The sequence below is a fragment of the Salvelinus fontinalis genome, chromosome 12, assembly GCF_029448725.1.
Source record: "Salvelinus fontinalis isolate EN_2023a chromosome 12, ASM2944872v1, whole genome shotgun sequence".
Taxonomy (NCBI): domain Eukaryota; kingdom Metazoa; phylum Chordata; class Actinopteri; order Salmoniformes; family Salmonidae; genus Salvelinus; species Salvelinus fontinalis.
This window is the reverse complement of record NC_074676.1, coordinates 50,139,772-50,159,002: the sequence shown is the minus strand read 5'-3', so window position 1 is coordinate 50,159,002 and position 19,231 is coordinate 50,139,772. Positions and strand designations below refer to the sequence as shown.

General features: G+C 40.7%; 2 protein-coding genes across 4 annotated transcripts in view; both read left to right on the top strand.

Moving 5' to 3' along the window:
- LOC129867577 (protein FAM163A-like) overlaps positions 1 to 5,436 on the top strand; it is a 30,595-nt gene extending 25,159 nt beyond the window's left edge. The window contains exons 1-3 of one of the 2 annotated variants that reach the window (XM_055941070.1): positions 83 to 1,996; positions 2,648 to 2,762; positions 2,878 to 5,436. In XM_055941070.1, coding sequence (XP_055797045.1) covers positions 2,670 to 2,762; positions 2,878 to 3,273 — 489 coding nt within the window. In that variant the 5' untranslated portion in view covers positions 83 to 1,996; positions 2,648 to 2,669 and the 3' untranslated portion in view covers positions 3,274 to 5,436. Of the gene's footprint in view, positions 1 to 82; positions 1,997 to 2,647; positions 2,763 to 2,877 lie in introns of those variants that run through there. The other variant, XM_055941069.1, reaches the window with a different exon arrangement.
- Positions 5,437 to 6,797: 1,361 nt separating this feature from the next.
- Positions 6,798 to 19,231, top strand: part of LOC129867573 (rab GTPase-activating protein 1-like) — a 148,499-nt gene continuing 136,065 nt past the window's right edge. The window contains exon 1 of one of the 2 annotated variants that reach the window (XM_055941060.1): positions 6,798 to 6,943. The gene's annotated coding sequence lies outside the window, so the exon portion shown is untranslated. The remainder of the gene's footprint in view (positions 6,944 to 19,231) is intronic. The other variant, XM_055941059.1, reaches the window with a different exon arrangement.

The window sequence follows — 19,231 nt, the reverse complement described above, 5'->3', positions numbered from 1 at the left end:
TGTGTGTGTGTGTGTGAGTGTGCGTGTGTGTGTGTGAGAGAGAGAGAGAGAGAGAGAGAGAGAAAAGTGTGTGTTTCTCTCTCTCTCTGTGTGTGTGTGTGTGTGTGTGTGTGTGTGTGTGTGTGTGTGTGTGTGTGTGTGTGTGTGTGTGTGTGTGTGTGTGTGTGTGTGTGTGTGTGTGTGTGTGTGTGTGTGTAAGAGTGAGTGTAGATTTGTAGATTTGTTTGACTACCAAGAAACACTCTGTTTGACCCTGATTTAGCCCACTGCAGTAAAATATATTAATAACTCCCTTAATAAATCCCTTAATAACTATTTGATGAAGAGGTTCTTGTTCACCAGTATATTGTGATAGAAATAGAATGTATTGTTTGGACTTGGTGTAGCCCAGGTTACAGTATAGTGGTGGATAAATAATGACAGTATATGGCACAGCTACAGTGAGAGCTCATCATTTGAATGGTAATTGGCTGAATTTGTCCAGATAATTCCTGTCTGGATACATCTAAGGAACCTACAGTAGAACAATGCTCTTCGGGGTACGTGTGCATGCACTTGCACTTTCAAAGAGTGTAGTGACGTCTGTATAACGTCATCCTGGATGTGAACTATTGTTTTTGTTTTTCGGACATGACCAGCACACTGACGTCTTTTCTCCTCTCTGACCAGTTTGTAAATTTGCAGCCCCATCTTGTGGCAAGGATTTGTACTTCAAGATAACTTATTTTTATTATGTATATATATATATATTTTTTTTTTCTTTTCTTCAAGATAACTTATTTTTATTATATATATATATTGTTTTATATATAGATTTTTTTTCTTTTTCTTCAAGATAACTTATAAGGAAGTGTAGCCAGGAAACAGTAACATGGATATTTAAATAAAAAAGATAGTTTAAATATAGCTTATTAAATGATATATGACAGATAGTTTTTCCTAGCCATAGTACTTCTACATCTTTTCCTAGCCATAGTACTTCTACATATTTTCCTAGCCATAGTACTTCTACATCTTTTCCTAGCCATAGTACTTCTACATCTTTTCGTAGCCATAGTACTTCTACATATTTTCCTAGCCTTAGTACTGCTACATCTACATTGCTTGCTGTTTGGGGTTTTAGGGTGGGTTTCTGTATAGCACTTTGTGACATCTGCTGATGTAATAAGGGCTTTATAAATACATTTGATTGATTGATTGATGATATGAAGTGATATTGGATTCTTTATTTCTTGTTGTGTTAAACAGGGCTTAGTTTGGTTGGGTCTCGAGACGACGACGCTGTGTATCTGTCCATCTGTCCATCATCTCCTCCCACCCTGGGGTTTCCTCTCCCGCCCTGGGGTTTCCTCTCCCGCCTTGGGGTTTCCTCTTTGGCCTGGGGTTTCCTCTCCCGCCCTAGGGTTTCCTCTCCCGCCCTGGGGTTTCCTCTCCCGCCCTAGGGTTTCCTCTTCCGCCCTGGGGTTTCCTCTCCCGCCCTGGGGTTTCTTCTCCCGCCCTAGGGTTTCCTCTTCCGCCCTGGGGTTTCTTCTCCCGCCTTAGGGTTTCCTCTTCCGCCCTGGGGTTTCCTCTCCCGCCCTGGAGTTTCCTCTCCCGCCTTGGGGTTTCCTCTTCGGCCTGGGGTTTCCTCTCCTGCCCTGGGGTTTCCTCTCCTGCCCTGGGGTTTCCTCTCCCGCCCTAGGGTTTCCTTTCCCGCCCTAGGGTTTCCTCTTCCGCCCTGGGGTTTCCTCTCCCGCCCTAGGGTTTCCTCTCCTGCCCTGGGGTTTCTTCTCCCGCCCTAGGGTTTCCTCTTCCGCCCTGGGGTTTCCTCTCCCGCCCTGGGGTTTCTTCTCCCGCCCTAGGGTTTCCTCTTCTGCCCTGGGGTTTCCTCTCCTGCCCTAGGGTTTCCTCTCCCGCCCTGGGGTTTCTTCTCCCGCCCTAGGGTTTCCTCTTCCGCCCTGGGGTTTCCTCTCCTGCCCCGGGGTTTCCTCTCCTACCCCCAGAACAATCTTCTGATGTGAGTACAGTACACAGGGGCTGAGCTGTCATCGAGTCTTAGCCCCTCCCCCCCATTCTCTTATCAAATGAGATGCTATTGAGAATACAAATGTTCTGGCCCAATAAAAAACAAACAAGTAATGAAATGAAATAGTAGTAAGAGAGGAGAACAGCTCCACTGTTACAGAAGGCTACTGTACATTACAAGCAGGCATGTTGCCGTATACTAATCATTGACATTGTCTGAGATCATTGTACTGCCCATGATCTTCTCTCTTACAGGTTTTATTGCACACTTTGCTGAATGAGAGTTCCAATTTCTTCCCTAGAACAGGGGTTTTCAATCCTGGTCCTAGCACTCACACACCTGATTCAAATGAAAGGCTTGATGAGGAGATGATTAGTTGAATGAAGTGTACTAGGGCAAAAACAAAAATGCGCACCCCAGGACCAGGATAGGGAAACACTGCCATTGAACAATATATTAATGTTTTATAGTATTCAGTTCATCTGGGTCATGTTCTGAATGAAATGGGAAGGTACTACCTGAACATGTATCGTTAGAACACACATTCTCGTTTTCGTTACAAAACATTTTGCTACATTGTGTCCTACTGAACGTTGGTCCAGTGGCCATCTGTGATGATTATGCCACTTCCTGTGCCTTCAGAGTTTGATGGAGAGCTGGTCGGATGACAGCTGGAACTGTTGTCATAACCGGAGGAATTCTCGCCACGGTGATACTCTTGTGTATCATAGCAGTGCTCTGTTACTGTAGACTCCAGGTAGGTGTGTGAGAGAGAGATATTAAGCCTCAGAATCACTACAGTCTCTGTTCACTTATTTACTGTCACAACATCCCTCTCTCCGTCTCCCTCCCTCTCCCCCTCTGCCTTTCAGTATTACTGCTGTAAGAAGAATGGGTCAGAAGGGGACACCAGCTCCGCCACGCAGCCCCACTTTGCCTGCAACGCATGCAGTGCTCCCAGGGTGGACAGGACAGCCGTCACTCCCCTCTCCCTCTCCCCGGAACTCCCTGCCTCCCACGCCACGGGCCCCCCTCGTAACTACTGCCCCACCTGTTCGCCCTACGAATCACCCTTCTATATCAGAACCACCGACGAGATGCACAACGGCGGCGAGCGCATCACCTACATGCCCACGCACTATGAGAACCCAGCGCTGGCTCTCGCCCTGCCCTCCCTGCATGGCTCCCTGCTGAGCACCAGCCAGCATCGCAGCAACCCAGCACCGGACTTCTACACCAACACTCGCGCTATAAGTACAGACGTGTGACCCACTTCCGATGTCCTGTTGGCTCATTTGGTTGGAGCGTCGTGTTTTCTACTGCAGGGTTGTGAGCTCAATCCCTGTATAGGCCATGCACTGTACACAGAATATTTGTTCATTATTGCTTTGGATAAAAGAGACTGGTAAATGACTATGTTTTTATGAGGGTAGTCTCTGGTAGCCACTGTGTCTCTCTGCTGACAACTAAAGAGAAGAGGATGAAAAAGGAGCATTGAGAGACAACACAGAGCGTTGACCCTTTGACCTGGTCATGCACTTCCTTGTTCTTTCTCCCTACACTGTGTCAGCTAGCTTCCAGCTGGATTTGAGTACACTCAAACAGTATTGTTTTTTAAACAGAGGTAGCTATCATGTTTGTTGCTGTTGAATTAAAAACTAGACTCCTGTAATACAGAGGCAGGGAGCATCCCTTAGTGTTCAATAGACCAAGAACAATACGCTGTCTGGCGAGGTAGTGTGTGGGATTCTAATCTTCACTGTTCGAGGGCTATCTATATCGTGGTTTTACCTGGACCTACTCTTGTCATTTCCCTGTATCTGCCAAAAGAGATTCTCTTTGATTCTGAACTACAAAAAAAAGCAAATTACATTTTCAAGTGAAGGTAATCAGAAGAAAATGAACATAGCAAAAATAGTGAAGAGACCCTAACTCCTTCAGAGCTTTCTCTATGCAAGTTCTATGCACGCAAAACCCGAATTGGTTGGAGAGAAAAGTTAAACAATGCAGCTATCCAGCTTGTATGTTTTTTTCCCTCCAAATGTTTGTCATATGTAACTGGAACTATTGAAAGACTATTGTTTTATGTTATTGAAAGAGGTATGTAGCCTACTGGCTACTTTTGAGACAATGGAATTTGATCACATAATATAATAACTAGAATATTACAGTTTAAAGATAGTTTTCAAGTCAGGACAGGGGCATTTTGTAAGTGGGTGATGCAGTATTGCAGTTAGTGATGATTTGTCTGTCTCTGCACCTGTGTCATTGAGTGGACTACCATTCTTTGTGCAGAACACTGAAGCTACAGTACAGTTCAAATTGTATTTCTCTTTATTGACAATGATGTAAAAAGTTGTAAATTTATATATTACCAAATGCATTGAAAGCATTTTTATTTGTTTGTCTCTTTGATTAACTGGCTGATGACTTTTTGGATTCGGTCATGATGCATTTTGAATTGGGACGTGTAAGTCTGGTATGATTTAGATGTAGTTTGTGCCATTTGGTGTCCGCACTCTTCTGATCATCTAATTGTTGATTCTATGAACTGTACACATCCATGTATTTACACACTTGAGTGTTTATTTCAACTTATGAAAAACTTGAAATACAATATTTATGTAATTGGTAACAAAATACATAATTATTAACCTTGTTATATGGCACTCATTTTTTAACCAATTATTAGACAACATTGCTTGCCATGTATGATATTATTTTTGCCCTGGTGTCTTTTTATGTTTTAGTGTGAAACAGCAAAAAATGACAGACATGTATGATAGGGTGATACTAATTTTACTATAGGTTTCTAAAAGCACCCTGATCAGCTACTTCTGTATAGAGCTGAGAAGTCCTATACCCTATCATACCTGTGACAACAGCAATGCTCATATGGATACAACGATACCAACATAAACATACATTTGTCAATTAAGTCCTTACACTTTTGATTAGATGTTATACGTTTTTTGCACCAGTGCAAGGCTTGTACTTGTATTTTTGTCCAACATTAACTAAAGGAATGCATATATTGGAAAAAATGCTGTAAGATGTAGATTGAAGCAGGAAGCTGTTCTAAAAATGATTGTCCATGAAAAAGCAGTTGTGTGTTAGAACGTTGTTTCTAGTGTTTATTTGCTCTTTAAAAAGGGGTGAAAAGTGTGTGTCTGTTCAAAAGCTTCTATAAATCTGTCAATTTAAATCCAAACAAAGACAAAACATTTCAATTGAGAATATCTATTACATGCCCCATAAGGATACATTTTCATATTTAATTCCTGTTGGTTTAGGTTATTCATAAAATACCTAACAGATAAAAAAATATATACTATGCTAAAACAAAAGGGTGAAATATTAAAAGAGAAACAAACAAAAAAATTATTTCACATTGTTACCTTTTGACAATTAAAGATTTATAACTGCTTGAAGTATATTTGTTGTCCATATTGTGTACACACACACACACACACACACACACACACACACACACACACACACACACACACACACACACACACACACACACACACACACACACACACACACACACACACACACACACACACACACACACACACACACACACACACACACACAGCCTGCTCAAGGTATCTAAAAACAAGCCCATAGGCAACTTCCAATTTAGTGGATGTAACAACAATGTATTGCAGTGGTCTGCAGCATTTCCCAACTTTCTGTTTTCATATTTAGCCTACCAAAAATGTTGCAATGAATAAATTATATCACACTACCACCATTTCTCTCCCAGAATCGAATCAAATGAGAGTAATAAAAGCATTGATTTAAATATACACTAGAGATGACTGATAGGGGGCGTTGTTTCGAAGTCACCGTGCCTCCATGTTGGCACTCCCCCACCGTTATAAAACATATTTTGGAAGCTAGAGAAATGCATTTATGAATGTCTACATTTGATATTGCCACGTTTATTCTATTACAGACACCTTAATGCATACTTTTCAATTATATTATGTGAGCTAAATATTCAAATAAAACAAGAAAAAATTTAGATTACTAATGTTACTGTCCCCACTACAGCAACACAATACTTAAATACATGCATGCAATTTTGTCCTTTAAATATTTATTTGAAATACTGTAGAATTGGCCGACCGGTGGCTACCAAACCTTTCAATGGCCAATACATAGCATCATCAAGCCAGGGTTTACAACATTGAATTAAGTCAAAGATTATGGATATACTGACAAGATACTTGTCTCTCCACCCTTGTAATTGTCCACAAAGCGGCACAGCTGGCTGTCTAGCTCCCGCCAATCATTTCTTTGTATTGGTGGAAACGTCAAATAATTTTTTTATTTAGTGGATTCATCTAATAATTGTTTTACTTTTTTGAATATTCGATGAGGGTTGTTGACGTCAAAACCGTCTGTATTCAATGGATAGATGCATAGCCTCATTACATTATAATGCATAGCCATCTCATGACAACTCCGATATAAAGTTTTTTCCCCTCAAAGTTAAGGAATGTCACGTGTTCTACGGGGATGTCAGGTGTTGTTGTAATTTGAAATGTTATAATAAAAAAATATATAAAAAAAAATATGTAAAAGAATCGTAACAACCTAAGCGTACGGGACTTCTATTCAAACAAATAAACCTCACGTAAGGAAATAAGCTATGCAATTTCTTGGGGACCAAATTCGACACTTATTGAGCTCCATAGAAAATAGACTTGCTTGGTGGGCGATAAAACGCCACCTGCTGGAGGGAGACACATATTTCGTCGAGTTGGACCTCTCTCTTTACCTCTTCCTCTCTGATAGAACCAGGGTTGACTGCGCCGTGAACGCGCACGGACCAGTGTGGCTCGCGGAGGAGCGGTGAGTGTGCGGTGCTGCTGCAACTTGGCAGTTAACGTTTGCTATTTATCCGGAGGTGTTTACTCTAAACAAGTAAGTTGTTAGCTATTTACCTTCTGAAGACATTCAGCTTCGACAATTGCGTGTGACGAAAAGGACAATTTGATATGATTTCTTACATTTTTAGGTTATTATGCGACTTTGTTCTGACAATTTCTTGCGTGAGCTTGCACCACTTTCTATCTGGTGTGGGTGAACTGTTTTGATTCATAGCTAACAGGTTAGCTAGTGTTAGCCACACTAGCATGGCTAGCACAGATGGCCTTTTAGGCACTTCCTGTTGCCCAGTATATGTGCTGTGACATAGTTATGTTGTGACATTTCTGGTTTTACAGTCCCGTTTATGATAGTTTAACGGTGTTAAATAATAGTAATTTTCGGCCAAATACATAATTTGGACGTTAACCTCGCTCGCTAGCTTGCTACGTTAGCTTACCATTTTGTCATATTTTTCTCTACTATGAACTACCTGCCAGCTTTGAGAGGCTCGCTAGCTAATTAACGTTATTTTCCTTCCTTTGTAATTGGTAGAGTACGTTACCGTTTTTTCGTTACTACCATTGTAATCGAGTTACCTTAACTAGGTAGCTCTATTTTAGATCCGTTGAGTAAACTCAGCTACTATAACTAGTTAACTAACTACAAATAATACATTTCGTATGTTGTAACAGTAGTTAGCTTGTGCAGCTAACGTTAGTTGCATAGTTTATGTAAACACTGTTTGTGGGGATTGTAGAGGTGGAGAAAGAGCAGAACCTGACTAGCACAGAACCATTTGATTGATTAACTTAACTAGCTAGCTAACCAGTAACTTGCTTTTCAACTACTTCACCTCAGTTGGACCTTATTATCCATTCACGTGACACTGGTGAGGCTTGCAGTTACCATATCACTGATTCGAGGTCTGATAGTATCGGCTCATAAGTCGGTGGGAAATTGATCCTGGACAATTAGGGATAGTGTGAAATGAACAAACTGGACACCGAATGTTGACAGCTTGTATGCTAAAAAGTTTGGATTGTGGCCGCACCCATCTATAATTAGTTTTAATAGAATTCACTTGCAGGATCCATTTCTACACATTGATGGTATCTGTCTCGATTGTCTAAATGCACTATAACCTCCAAAAAAAAAGTCTGTAGTTTAGGAATGTAATTGTAAGTTGACATTTATAAGAACACAATGTACATCACATCAATGGAGTTGAACTGAACCTCCGACTATATTGAGTCGCTGTCAGTTGATACTTGTAAAAATGTAAGTTCTTAAACCCTGGCGGTGTACCTATGTTTGTCCTCTAGCTGCGTGTCTTTGTGTTTGCTGAAAAACATATTTTTAAATAAAACTTTAGTCAAATAAAACCAACGACTGTTTCCTCGTATCGACTGACAGCGACTTGATGTAGTCGGAGGTACGCTCATCCCACAGTACTAGCAACCCAAATCCATAGAGATTTACAGATCCTGGAGTTGAGAAACCCATCTTACCTCAGCACCCTGACTCGGATAGTGCAAACAACCTTATTTCACAAGCTGGTTTAGTTTTACAATGACCTCTTACCAGAAGAACAGATACGGTAGTGGAGTTGTTTACTATAGTGAAGTGACGCGCAGCTACTGAACTGTGGCTTCGCACTAACACCTTGATCACACCGATAGTCATTGCGCAAAATTGTACGCAGCATCATCTGGATATGTGTGTAACAAAAGTATAAGATTCACTTTCTGCTACTATTTTTGTCAAGACGTCTACCCATACAGTTTTATGCATACGTTAGATAAAGCCAACTTATGCACCACACAACGCTCTGCAACGCAATGCTGAAAAGCAAACGCAGCGTTCAATTGGAAATGAATGTACTTCTGGTGTACCAAAATGCAATGACACTGTCTGTGTGATCGAAGGCGTAATGGATCCACACTGATTCAGAGCGGTTGGGTTTAATGCGGAAGACACGTTTCGGGTTGAACGCATTCAGTTGTGAAATGGACTCGGTCTCCCCTTTCCTAATAAAGCACCTGATGTTTGCATTTGGGACTGGGTGGCATATTTGACTTTTTACTAGTATTAATGCACAGTCTGGTTTGGGTTTTACATTACCTGCTAGGTTTCTACACCAGTATTTCAATATTTGTTAAATGTGATACGCCACTCCTCTGCATGTAACGTCCGTGAAAAAATACATATGTTTACTCTGTTTTGCTATTTGAGTCGTCTCTCTCCCCTTCCTCTTGCGTTCCGCTTCCCTCACCCGCTGTCACTCAAGGAGAGCAGTTGTTGATTGATCAGTCACAAGCATTTGCCGTTCACTCTGTTTACATGGTCAGATGCAAATATGTTTGACAACCTTGTTGCGATGAGTGCAGGAAATGGATGAAATGCTGAATACATTTTAGTGGAAATTGGATTGAACAGTATAAAACAATCAGAATGGAGAAAGACTCATTGAAATCACTTAGAATGTATGTTGCCACCCTGAGGTCATGCACTACTTATAAAGCAAATTTAGAACGGGTTTATTCAAAAACATCAAATACTGTGAAAAATGTTGTGATATATATTGCCCACCCCTATTTGCATTTTAAGTCCACATTTGCAGTGTCTGTGTGTGAGACACACACATACACATTGAGAGAGACATACAGACATACAACTCAAGGTTTTGTCTTGAATAACCTAACTTGGGTAAAGGAATACTGTATGGAGTCAATAGCAGACTGAACATTGTTGTGCAAACCAGCTGAACAGACTAGTTAGTTGGGGCGTCTCAACATGATGTAACCTCGCCTACAACTTAAGAAAAATATGGCACCCTAGTATTATGCTGTTTATGAGCGGCGCAATGGTCTAAGGCACTGCATCTCAGTGCTAGAGGTGTCACTACAGACCCTGGTTTGATCCCAGGCTGTATCACAATTGGCCATTATCTGGCGGTGCACAAATGGCCCAGTGTCATCCAGGTTAGGGTAGGCCGTCATTTATTGTTAAATAATAATTTGTTCTTAACTGACTTGCCTAGTTACATTTACAAATGAGTACACGGGCTTCTAGCCTAGTAGAAGTAGTGTTCGGTATTCATTGGAAGAACAATATTTTCAGAATTGCTTAGAGAAGTAAGCTACATGCAGGGAACATGTTTTTTTTTACCCTTTGTCTTTCATTCTGTGGTTTCTCACCAAAGTGTGCTAGATTAGAGCGGTGTTTCCCAACTCAAGTCCTCCAGAACCCCCAAAGGTACATGTTGAAGCCTCGGACAAGCACACCTGATCATTGAGTTGACTCAGGTGAGTTTGTCCGACCCCAACATGTACTGGAGGACCTGGAGTTGGAAACACTGGACTAGAGGATGCACACTTAGTCAAATCCTGTGTCAAGCCAAGCATCGGTGACGGGCCTGTGTGTACCCTACCACACTGAGACTTATTTCCCAGAGGCAGGAAATTTGCTGTAACCTATCAGCTAGCCTATGATGTCATAGCCCCTGGCTGTAGACAGCCGTTCGCCCATCAACTGGAAGGAGATGCAAGGCAAGGAAATGTGAAGTTGTTACCCCACCTAATATGATTCAGACTTGACCTCAACGGGTCAGCTCAGTCGTTTTCGATGGACGCTTCAATGTGTGCAGGTTTTACTATTGTGTTTGGCTAGACTATAGTTTATTGTAGTATTAAGTACAGGGTGGACTTTAATTTTTCCCTGACGAATAGCCTAGTTTGTTGTGCGTGTAAGTGGCCTAGGGTGTGCTAACTGGTTTTAAAGGGTCGGGTGCAGAGCGTTTGTCTTATTTGGGCAGTACAAGTTGCCAGTTTCTCCTGTAAGGTAGCTTATGCACACGCCCAGTTAGGTCAGTTAAATTGCATCAGTATTGTTGTATGTTGTAAGGTCTGTTGACGTGCTCATTGCCGTCACCACACCCTAGCTTAAATATAGCCCACGCTGTAGTGAGAAATTCTAGATTTGTTGTGCAATATTTAGCCCATGGCAGGGATCCCAAATTACATTCAGCTGTGGGCTGAAATATATTGATCAATGTTTCTTCTGTGATCGAATCAACATATCAGCTTCTTTTCAATGCAACAAACTGTGAATGCGCGTTTCAGATCAGTTCAGAGCTGCGCATGTGTGAATTTGTTGATATTCTTTGCTAGTTATAAGTCCAGTTATAGATAAGCATAGGGCAGCAATGGGGATTTACTGCTTCCTACAAGAGCACAAAACGTGTAAGCAATATTTTCAAATTGTCTTTGAAAAACCAGTCAGGTAAAAAGTCTGTCTTAATTAAAGGGACAAAGTTGTATTTTGAGACAGGCTTGAATATGTAAATAGGTCAATAGGCAGAGGGGTAGCCTACTAAACTCAGCAAAAAAAGAAACGCCCCTTTTTTAGGACCTTGTCTTTCAAAGATAATTTGTAAAAAAATCCAAAACTTCACAGATCTTCATTGTAAAGGGTTTAAACACTGCTTTCCATTCTTGTTCAATGAACCATAAACAATTAATGAACATGCACCTGTGGAACGGTCGTTAAGACACTAACAACTTACAGACGGTAGGCAATTAAGGTCACAGTTATGAAAACTTAGGACACTAAAGAGGCCTTTATACTGAAAAACACCAAAAGAAAGATGCCCAGGGTCCCTGCTCATCTGCGTGAACGTGCCTTGGGAATGCTGCAAGGAACATGAGGACTGCGGATGTGGCCAATAAATTGCAATGTTCGTACTGTGAGACACCAAAGACGGCTCTACAGGGAGACAGGATGGACAGCTGATCGTCCTCGCAGTGGCAGACCACGTGTAACAACACTTAAACAGGATTGTTACATCCGAACATCACACCTGCGGGACAGGTACAGGATGGCAACAACTGCCCGAGTTACACCAGGAACGCACAATCCCTCCATCAGTGATCAGACTGTCCGCAATAGGCTGAGAGAGGCTGGACTGAGGGCTTGTAGGTCTATTGTACGGCAGGTCCTCACCACTCTGGAGCGGGATCAATTTGGAGGTGGTGGGTCCGTCATGGTCTGGGGCGGTGTGTCACAGCATCATCGGACTGAGCTTGTTGTCATTGCAGGCAACCTCAACGCTGTGCGTTACAGGAAAGACATCCTCCTCCCTCATGTGGTACCCTTCCTGCAGGCTCATCCTGAGATGACCCTCCAGCATGACAATGCCAGCAGCCATACTGCTCGTTCTGTGCGTGACTTCCTGCAAGACAGGAATGTCAGTGTTCTGCCATGACCAGTGAAGAGCCTGGATCTCAATCCCATTGAGCACATCTGGGACCTGTTGGATCGGAGGATGAGGGCTAGGGCCTTTTCCCCCCCAGAAATGTCCGGGAACTTGCAGGTGCCTTGGTAGAAGAGTGGGGTAACATCTCACAGCAAGAACTGGCAAATCTGGTGCAGTCCACGAGGAGGAGATGCACTGCAGTACTTAATGCAGCTGGTTGCCACACCAGATACTGACTGTAACTTTTGAATTTGACCCCCCCCTTTGTTCAGAGACACATTATTCCATTTCTGTTAGTCACATGTCTGTGGAACTTGTTCAGTTTGGCTCAGTTGTTGAATCTTATGTTCATACAAATATTTACACATGTTAAGTTTGCTGAAAATATACGCAGTTGAGTGAGGACGTTTCTTTTTTTGCTGAGTTTGTATGGTAATAATACATTTTATTTAGTAAAGTGGTTTCTTGCAATTTACAGTCACCTATTTGTCTGACTACCCTGCATGTTGTTACTGCCCTGCATGTTACTACCCTGCATGTCCAGTCCACTCATTATCTCAGCCAATCATGGCTAGTGGGAAGGTTGCTGTTTTTTTCTGTGGCTAAACCTTGTAATTTAACAACCAATTAAAAAAAATTAATGTCAAGCCCTTCATAATGTAAAAATGTTAAGTCTCATGCAATGTAGATCTGCATTGAACACACCACATGTGACTGACCTCCTTGATTCGTTCTTATGTAGCAAAATTTTAGTTTTTTTTTTTTTTACATCGAATAAAAGCAGATACACAGAGCTACTAATTGGTATATTATATACTGCATTTGAGGAACAGTGGGGAAAGTTGATAAACTTGTAACCTCACTTTTGAGAAAATAGACTATGAATGTTTTTGTACCTACTGGAGAGCTCTTCTGTCTACACCCATTCAGAATCGTTCACACCCTCGAGCTTTAGCTCCACCCATCTTTAAGGGTTGATCCGAGCGTTCTGTCCTAACAGCAGTCAAGCACCCAAGCCAATAGTCGTCGCAGTGAAATTCTATTAAAATGGACACTTGCATAGTGCAGTCTTTTGCTAAGACTTCTAGCTAGCTAGGTAAACAATGAACCATAATCCCAACTCATGATGTTACTACCCTGCACGAATCTGCAGGTAGTTAACCAACCAGGTTCAATGTTAGCTAGCTAACATTAGGGTATAACTAGCCAAGCAAATGGATCTGAGATACGAATACTAAGATCATACACGTAACATTAGCTAGCGAGCCAGCCAGCTAACGTTAGCTAACAGTACACTTTAACTTGAAATGAAAATGACTTTGTCAAAATTAGAAATGTGTAATCTGAACATGTAGCTAGCTAGACTATTTTACCTGTATACATCATGGTTGGATACTTCTCCCTGTCACGGATGCCATGGTTGCCCTTAGTTTGAAGATGTAATCCGGAGAGTTATTTTCTCCTTCGCTATCATACTCTAATTCCACTGATTTCAAAACTCAGTCCTCCAGAAAGTGGAGAGCAACACTTATGCAGTTCTACTACGCAATATATATATTTTTTAAAGCAGCAATATACAGTATTACATACTGACTAGCTCAAGTAAACAAATGGTGCTATATGGCAGACCAATCCAAACTCATTTCTCGGCATGTCCAGTCCACTCATTATCTCAGCCAATCATGGCTAGTGGGAAGGTTGCTGTTTTTTTTCTGTGGCTAAACCTTGTAATTTAACAATTTTATTCGTATTTACAGATGGCAGACAAGTTTAAGGCACATGAAAGTTCACATGTTCCAGAAGGAATTTCTGCGAAAAAATGCATTTTGATATAAAACACAGAATACTATCAAATAGCTCATGTGAAGTAGTGACCCGCGACATACGCCTAGTTTCCTTAAACGTGTCACGTATCGGCTATTGTAGACTATATCATAGCTTTTGATTTCTATTTCCACATGAAAATGTTATGGGATTTGCTCCATTGGTTTTGTTGGTAGGCCTACATTATGCTCAAATAGCTACAATAGCCTGCTGGCTACTGTCAAACTGTAAGGTTACAGCCTCAGTCTTCACTGTAAGTTGCGCCTGAAGTTGCTCAAAATGTTCACAATGTTAAAGTTTCCGCACCAAAGGCTCAAATTTTGCTCAGTGCACCAAAAATGAGAGGGGACGTAGTTATAAATAATTTGTACACTGCAAATTGATTGTCAAATACTATCCGTTTGGAATTCTTGCAAACTGATAAATAAAAAAAATCCTTGATTACTTTGGGATACGATCACGTATGCCTCTCCATTTATGCGTGGCAATACCCGGAAACAGATTTCCTAAGTTTAAATCACTTGAGCTGATTTCCTGAAGATTTATGTCTTAAGTCGTTAAATTAAAAAAAAATAAAGTTAAAAAAAAAAAACTTGGTGGGCCAAATACAATCAACCCTGAGATGAATTTGGCCCTCGGTCTGCCTATTTGGGAAACCTGGCCTAGACCTGTAGCATACCAGTAGGCTACATTTTACCCTATAGATAGCTTATCACTACTGTGCAGTGATGATTGTGTTGGTAAATATGTGTGAAAAAGTTGAGTTCAGATAACCGCACACGGACGAACAAGAGGAAGAACAGGAAATGTTTAACTAGGCCTATCTGGGAGTGCACTTTCTGAAGACACATTTTCTATTCATATACTGTCCATGTCTATACACCCATCATATAATCTTTTTTTATTGTTGTATTAATTTTGTATTGTTAGGTATTACTGCACTTTTGGTGCTAGAAACACAAGCATGTTGCTGTACCTGCGATAACATCTGCAAAGTATTTGTACGTGACCAAAACAATGATTTGATGATGTATGATCTGTAACTGGAGAGATGATGAAGACTTAATTTGCTCAAAGAGCTTAGAATCAAAGCTAGGTCAGAGCTGTGATTAGGATGATGTAACAAAGAGCCCCAGCCCGAAGATCACTCACTCGTATGGCTGACAGTCGGATGTTTTAAAGAACACGTTGAAACAAATCACAATAAAGACTGCGTGATGTTGGTCAAAGAGATTTATGGAGAAGCTTGCGGTAGCCAACTTCCGCCACAATGTCCCCATTTTCCTTACCACATGGGTACCCAGCAACCCTCTGTAATGATCTCCCTGAATGATTTCACAATTCTCTTCTGCTAACCCTAATGGTGATGAGCCCCCTTCTCTGACCACAGTCCCACTGACATGGCCTTAATTAAAGATGGCCACTGTTTTCCACAGTGGTTTTCCATCTTTTTTTCCTGTGAGGAGGGGAGACCCTATTTTTAATCATCCCGGACCCTAAAGCACCAGACCACAGAATTCCAGCTGGGAGCGTCTCCACGCTCCACCCAGACCCCCCCCAAACCCCAGGAAGATGACACTTCCAAACCTCCATTCAAGCCAACCTCACCACCTCCTTGAACTTAACACAACCCCTTAACATGAGTCTTACATTTTACATGGGGTATAATGATGGAGTTGAAACTGTCATTCAATGGAGGATGGAGAAACTGTATTTTTTTGTTTTGAGACGCACAAATCTTGAGGCTTTCTGGGTCATCAGTGGTGCATATCTTGTCTTTGAGTTTTGTCCAACTGTGGGAGAAAATAATGAATTGTCCTCAGACTACCAGACAGTTTGCTACAGCAGGAAAATAATCCTGCCGCAACATGAAATGTGAATTATAATTTATGGACATTTTTGTAGTTTATAATTTCTTTTGTTTTTTGTAAGGAGAATCATGATTTGAATTTGATCATACATCTGGTAGCGTCATACCCAGGAAGACTCTAGGTGCTTCAACAAAGTACTGAGTAAAGGGTCCGAATACTTGTAAATGAGACGTTTAACTTTTAAAAAATGTGTTAAAATAGATTGAGGCAAAAAATAAATTCATACATTTTAGAATAAGGCTATAACCTAACAAAATGCAGAAAAAGTCAAGCTGTCTGAATAATTAATGAAATCACTGTACATGGCTCTCACAGGGCTTTCACACCACCACACACATCACTGTGTTTGTTTGAGTTTATTTTATTAAGTTTCTAGATATCTGATATAGGTAGTATTCCAAGTGCATTGGAATACTGAACTTCATCAATGTATTTGAATAATGTGAATTTTAATCATTTTTCTATTGAGAATGAGTTCTAAAATGTGACTCACCACCTGCATTCAGTCTTATGTAGCAACATTTGAAATTGTGTTTTTTACATTGGATACAAGTAGAGACTCAGAGCTACAAAATGGTATATCATTCACTGCATTTGAGGAACAATGGGAAAGTAATTCTGCTTTGCAAGTTGATAAACTTGTAAACTCACTTTTGAGAAAAAGGCCTTTTGAATGTTTTGGTACCTACTGAAGAGCTCTCCTTTATCTACACCCATTCAGCATTGTTCACACTCTTAAGCCAGCCCCACCCATCTCTTTATGGTTTCACATGTGAGTTCATGTGCTAAACAGTGAGTAGTGTAGTAAAGATTAAGACTAGAAGTGGTAGTAGCATACAATAAGGAAACATTCCAGGTAAACAAAGTGTCCAGATAAAAATATTCTATAAGTATTAGATCACACTTACCCAGACACGCTAGTCTAAATTGATGGGTCATGTGAAAGAAATGCTATAACCACCAGCCACATGCAGTGGTGGAAAATTGTCATACTTGAGTAAATGTAAAGATACCTTAATAGAAAATGACTAAAGTAAGTCACCCAGTAAAATACTACTTGAGTAAAAGTCTAAATGTATTTGGTTTAAAATATACTTAAGTATAAATAATTTCAAATTCCTCACATTTTCCTATCTTGTTTAATATATGTGATTCTGTACAATTACATTTTCACGAGTTAACTTAAACCATCCAATAGGCACATCCTGTACTGATTCATTGCCCTAAGGGATTGTAACAGATGAGGAATGATTTTTACTTAAGTTTGTGTTAGCAATGCCATTTTATTTTGAAACTTAACTTGTCTGGGAACGTGTGTTACGTTCCCCAGTTTCTGTGTTGTAGCTTTTTTATTAGAGTGTGTGTGTGTTTTCAGGAGATAGCTTCCTGAGTTCTCCCCAACCAGCTGATTGGTCGACTCAATGGCTAATTGATGATTGGAGCGCTGACCCCTTTGATATTTACTTTCTTTCCTTTGGTTCCGTCAAGCCCCTTTTCCCCATATTACCGTGTAGGAAATAAATCCTAGTAACGGTAAATTCTGCCTTTGTCGTCCTTTCTCGCACCTGCAGTTCATACCTCTTTTCACTTCACGGGGAGTTGAGTTGTAGCAGGGTGTTGCGTTCCCTCTTCTCAGAGGCGTGCGTAACAACGTGGTTCCGCTAGCGCCAACAGCCAATGAAATTGCACGGCGCCAAATTCAATCAACAGAAATCTCATAATTCAAAATTTCTCAAACATACAAGTATTAGACACCATTTTAAAGAAACTTCTCATTAATCCAACCACAGTGTCCGATTTTCAAAAAGGCTTTTTGGCGAAAGCACAACATATCAACTAGTCACAAAGCATACAGCCATTTTCCAACCAAAGAGAGGAGTCACAAAAAGCAGAAATAGAGAGAAAATTAATCACTAACCTTTGATATTCTTCAGATGACACTCCCGGGAAAACATGTATGTTTTCGATCAAGTTCATATTTATATCGAAAAATCTGTTTACATTGGTGCGTTATGTTCAGTAATTCCAAAACATCCGGTGATTTTTGCAGAGAGCCACATCAATTTACAGAAATACTCATAATAAACTTTGATACAAGTATTAACCAGAGAATTATAGATATACTTCTCCTTAATGCAACCGCTTTGTCAGATTTCAAAAAAGCTTTACGGAGAAAGCAAACCATGCAATAATCTGAGTACGGCGCTCCGAGACCAAAACAAGCCAAACATATACCCGCCATGTTGCGGAGTCAACACAAGTCAGAAATAGCATTATAAATATTCACTTACCTTTGGTCCTCATCACTCCCAGGAATCCCAGTTCCACAATAAATGATTTGTTCAATAACATCCATAATCTATGTCCAAATACCTCGTTTTTGTTCGCACGTTTAGCCCAGTAATTCAAATGCTCAATGCGCGATCGCTTAGTTAAGACAAAGTAAAAACAAAAGTCATATTACAGTTCGTAGAAACATGTCAAATGAATTATAGAATCAATCTTTAGGATGTTTTTATCAAATCTTCAATAATGTTCCAGCCGGAGAATTCCTTTGTCTTCAGAAATGCAATGGAACTCAAGCTAACTCTCACGTGAACGCGCGTGGTCAGCTCATGGCACTCTGCCAGACCATCCCCACTCAATCCCCTCCTTTACAGTAGAAGCCTCAAACAAGGTTTTAAAAACTGTTGACATCTAGGGGAAGCATTAGGAAGTGCAATTTGACCCCATAGACACTGTATATTCGATAGGCAAAGAGTTGAAAAACAACAAACCTCAGATTTCCCACTTCCTGTTTGGATTTTTCTCAGGTTTTCGCCTGCCATATGAGTTCTGTTATACTCACAGACATCATTCAAACAGTTTTAGAAACTTCAGAGTGTTTTCTATCCAAATCTACTAATATTATGCATATATTAGCAATTGGGACTGAGTAGCAGGCAGTTTACTCTGGGCATGCTTTTCATCCAAACGTGAAAATGCTGCCCCCTATCCCAAACAGGTTTTAAGTATATTTAAAACCAAATACTTTGACTTACTCTAGTAGTATTTTACTGGGTGACTTTTACTTACCATTTTCTATTAATGTGTCTTTACTCAAGCATGACAATTTGGTACTTTTACACCTTTGCTGGGAACATACATAATTGTCCTCCTCTGCAGATTGTAATGTACATAATTGAATGAGTGTGATGGGAGCACATGACTGTCTGTTGCCTCAGTGGGAAACTGGCTGTGTGCTGTGGTTTTTCACCAATAGGAGTCAGTGACTCTCACTACATGTAGGTTCACCTACTCCACATGTTAGTCAGTGTTAGCGTAGGTGGATACTGGCTAGCAAACTTGTGTTAGCACTAAAGTAACCAAGTAGCGCCTCTACCAGGCTACTAG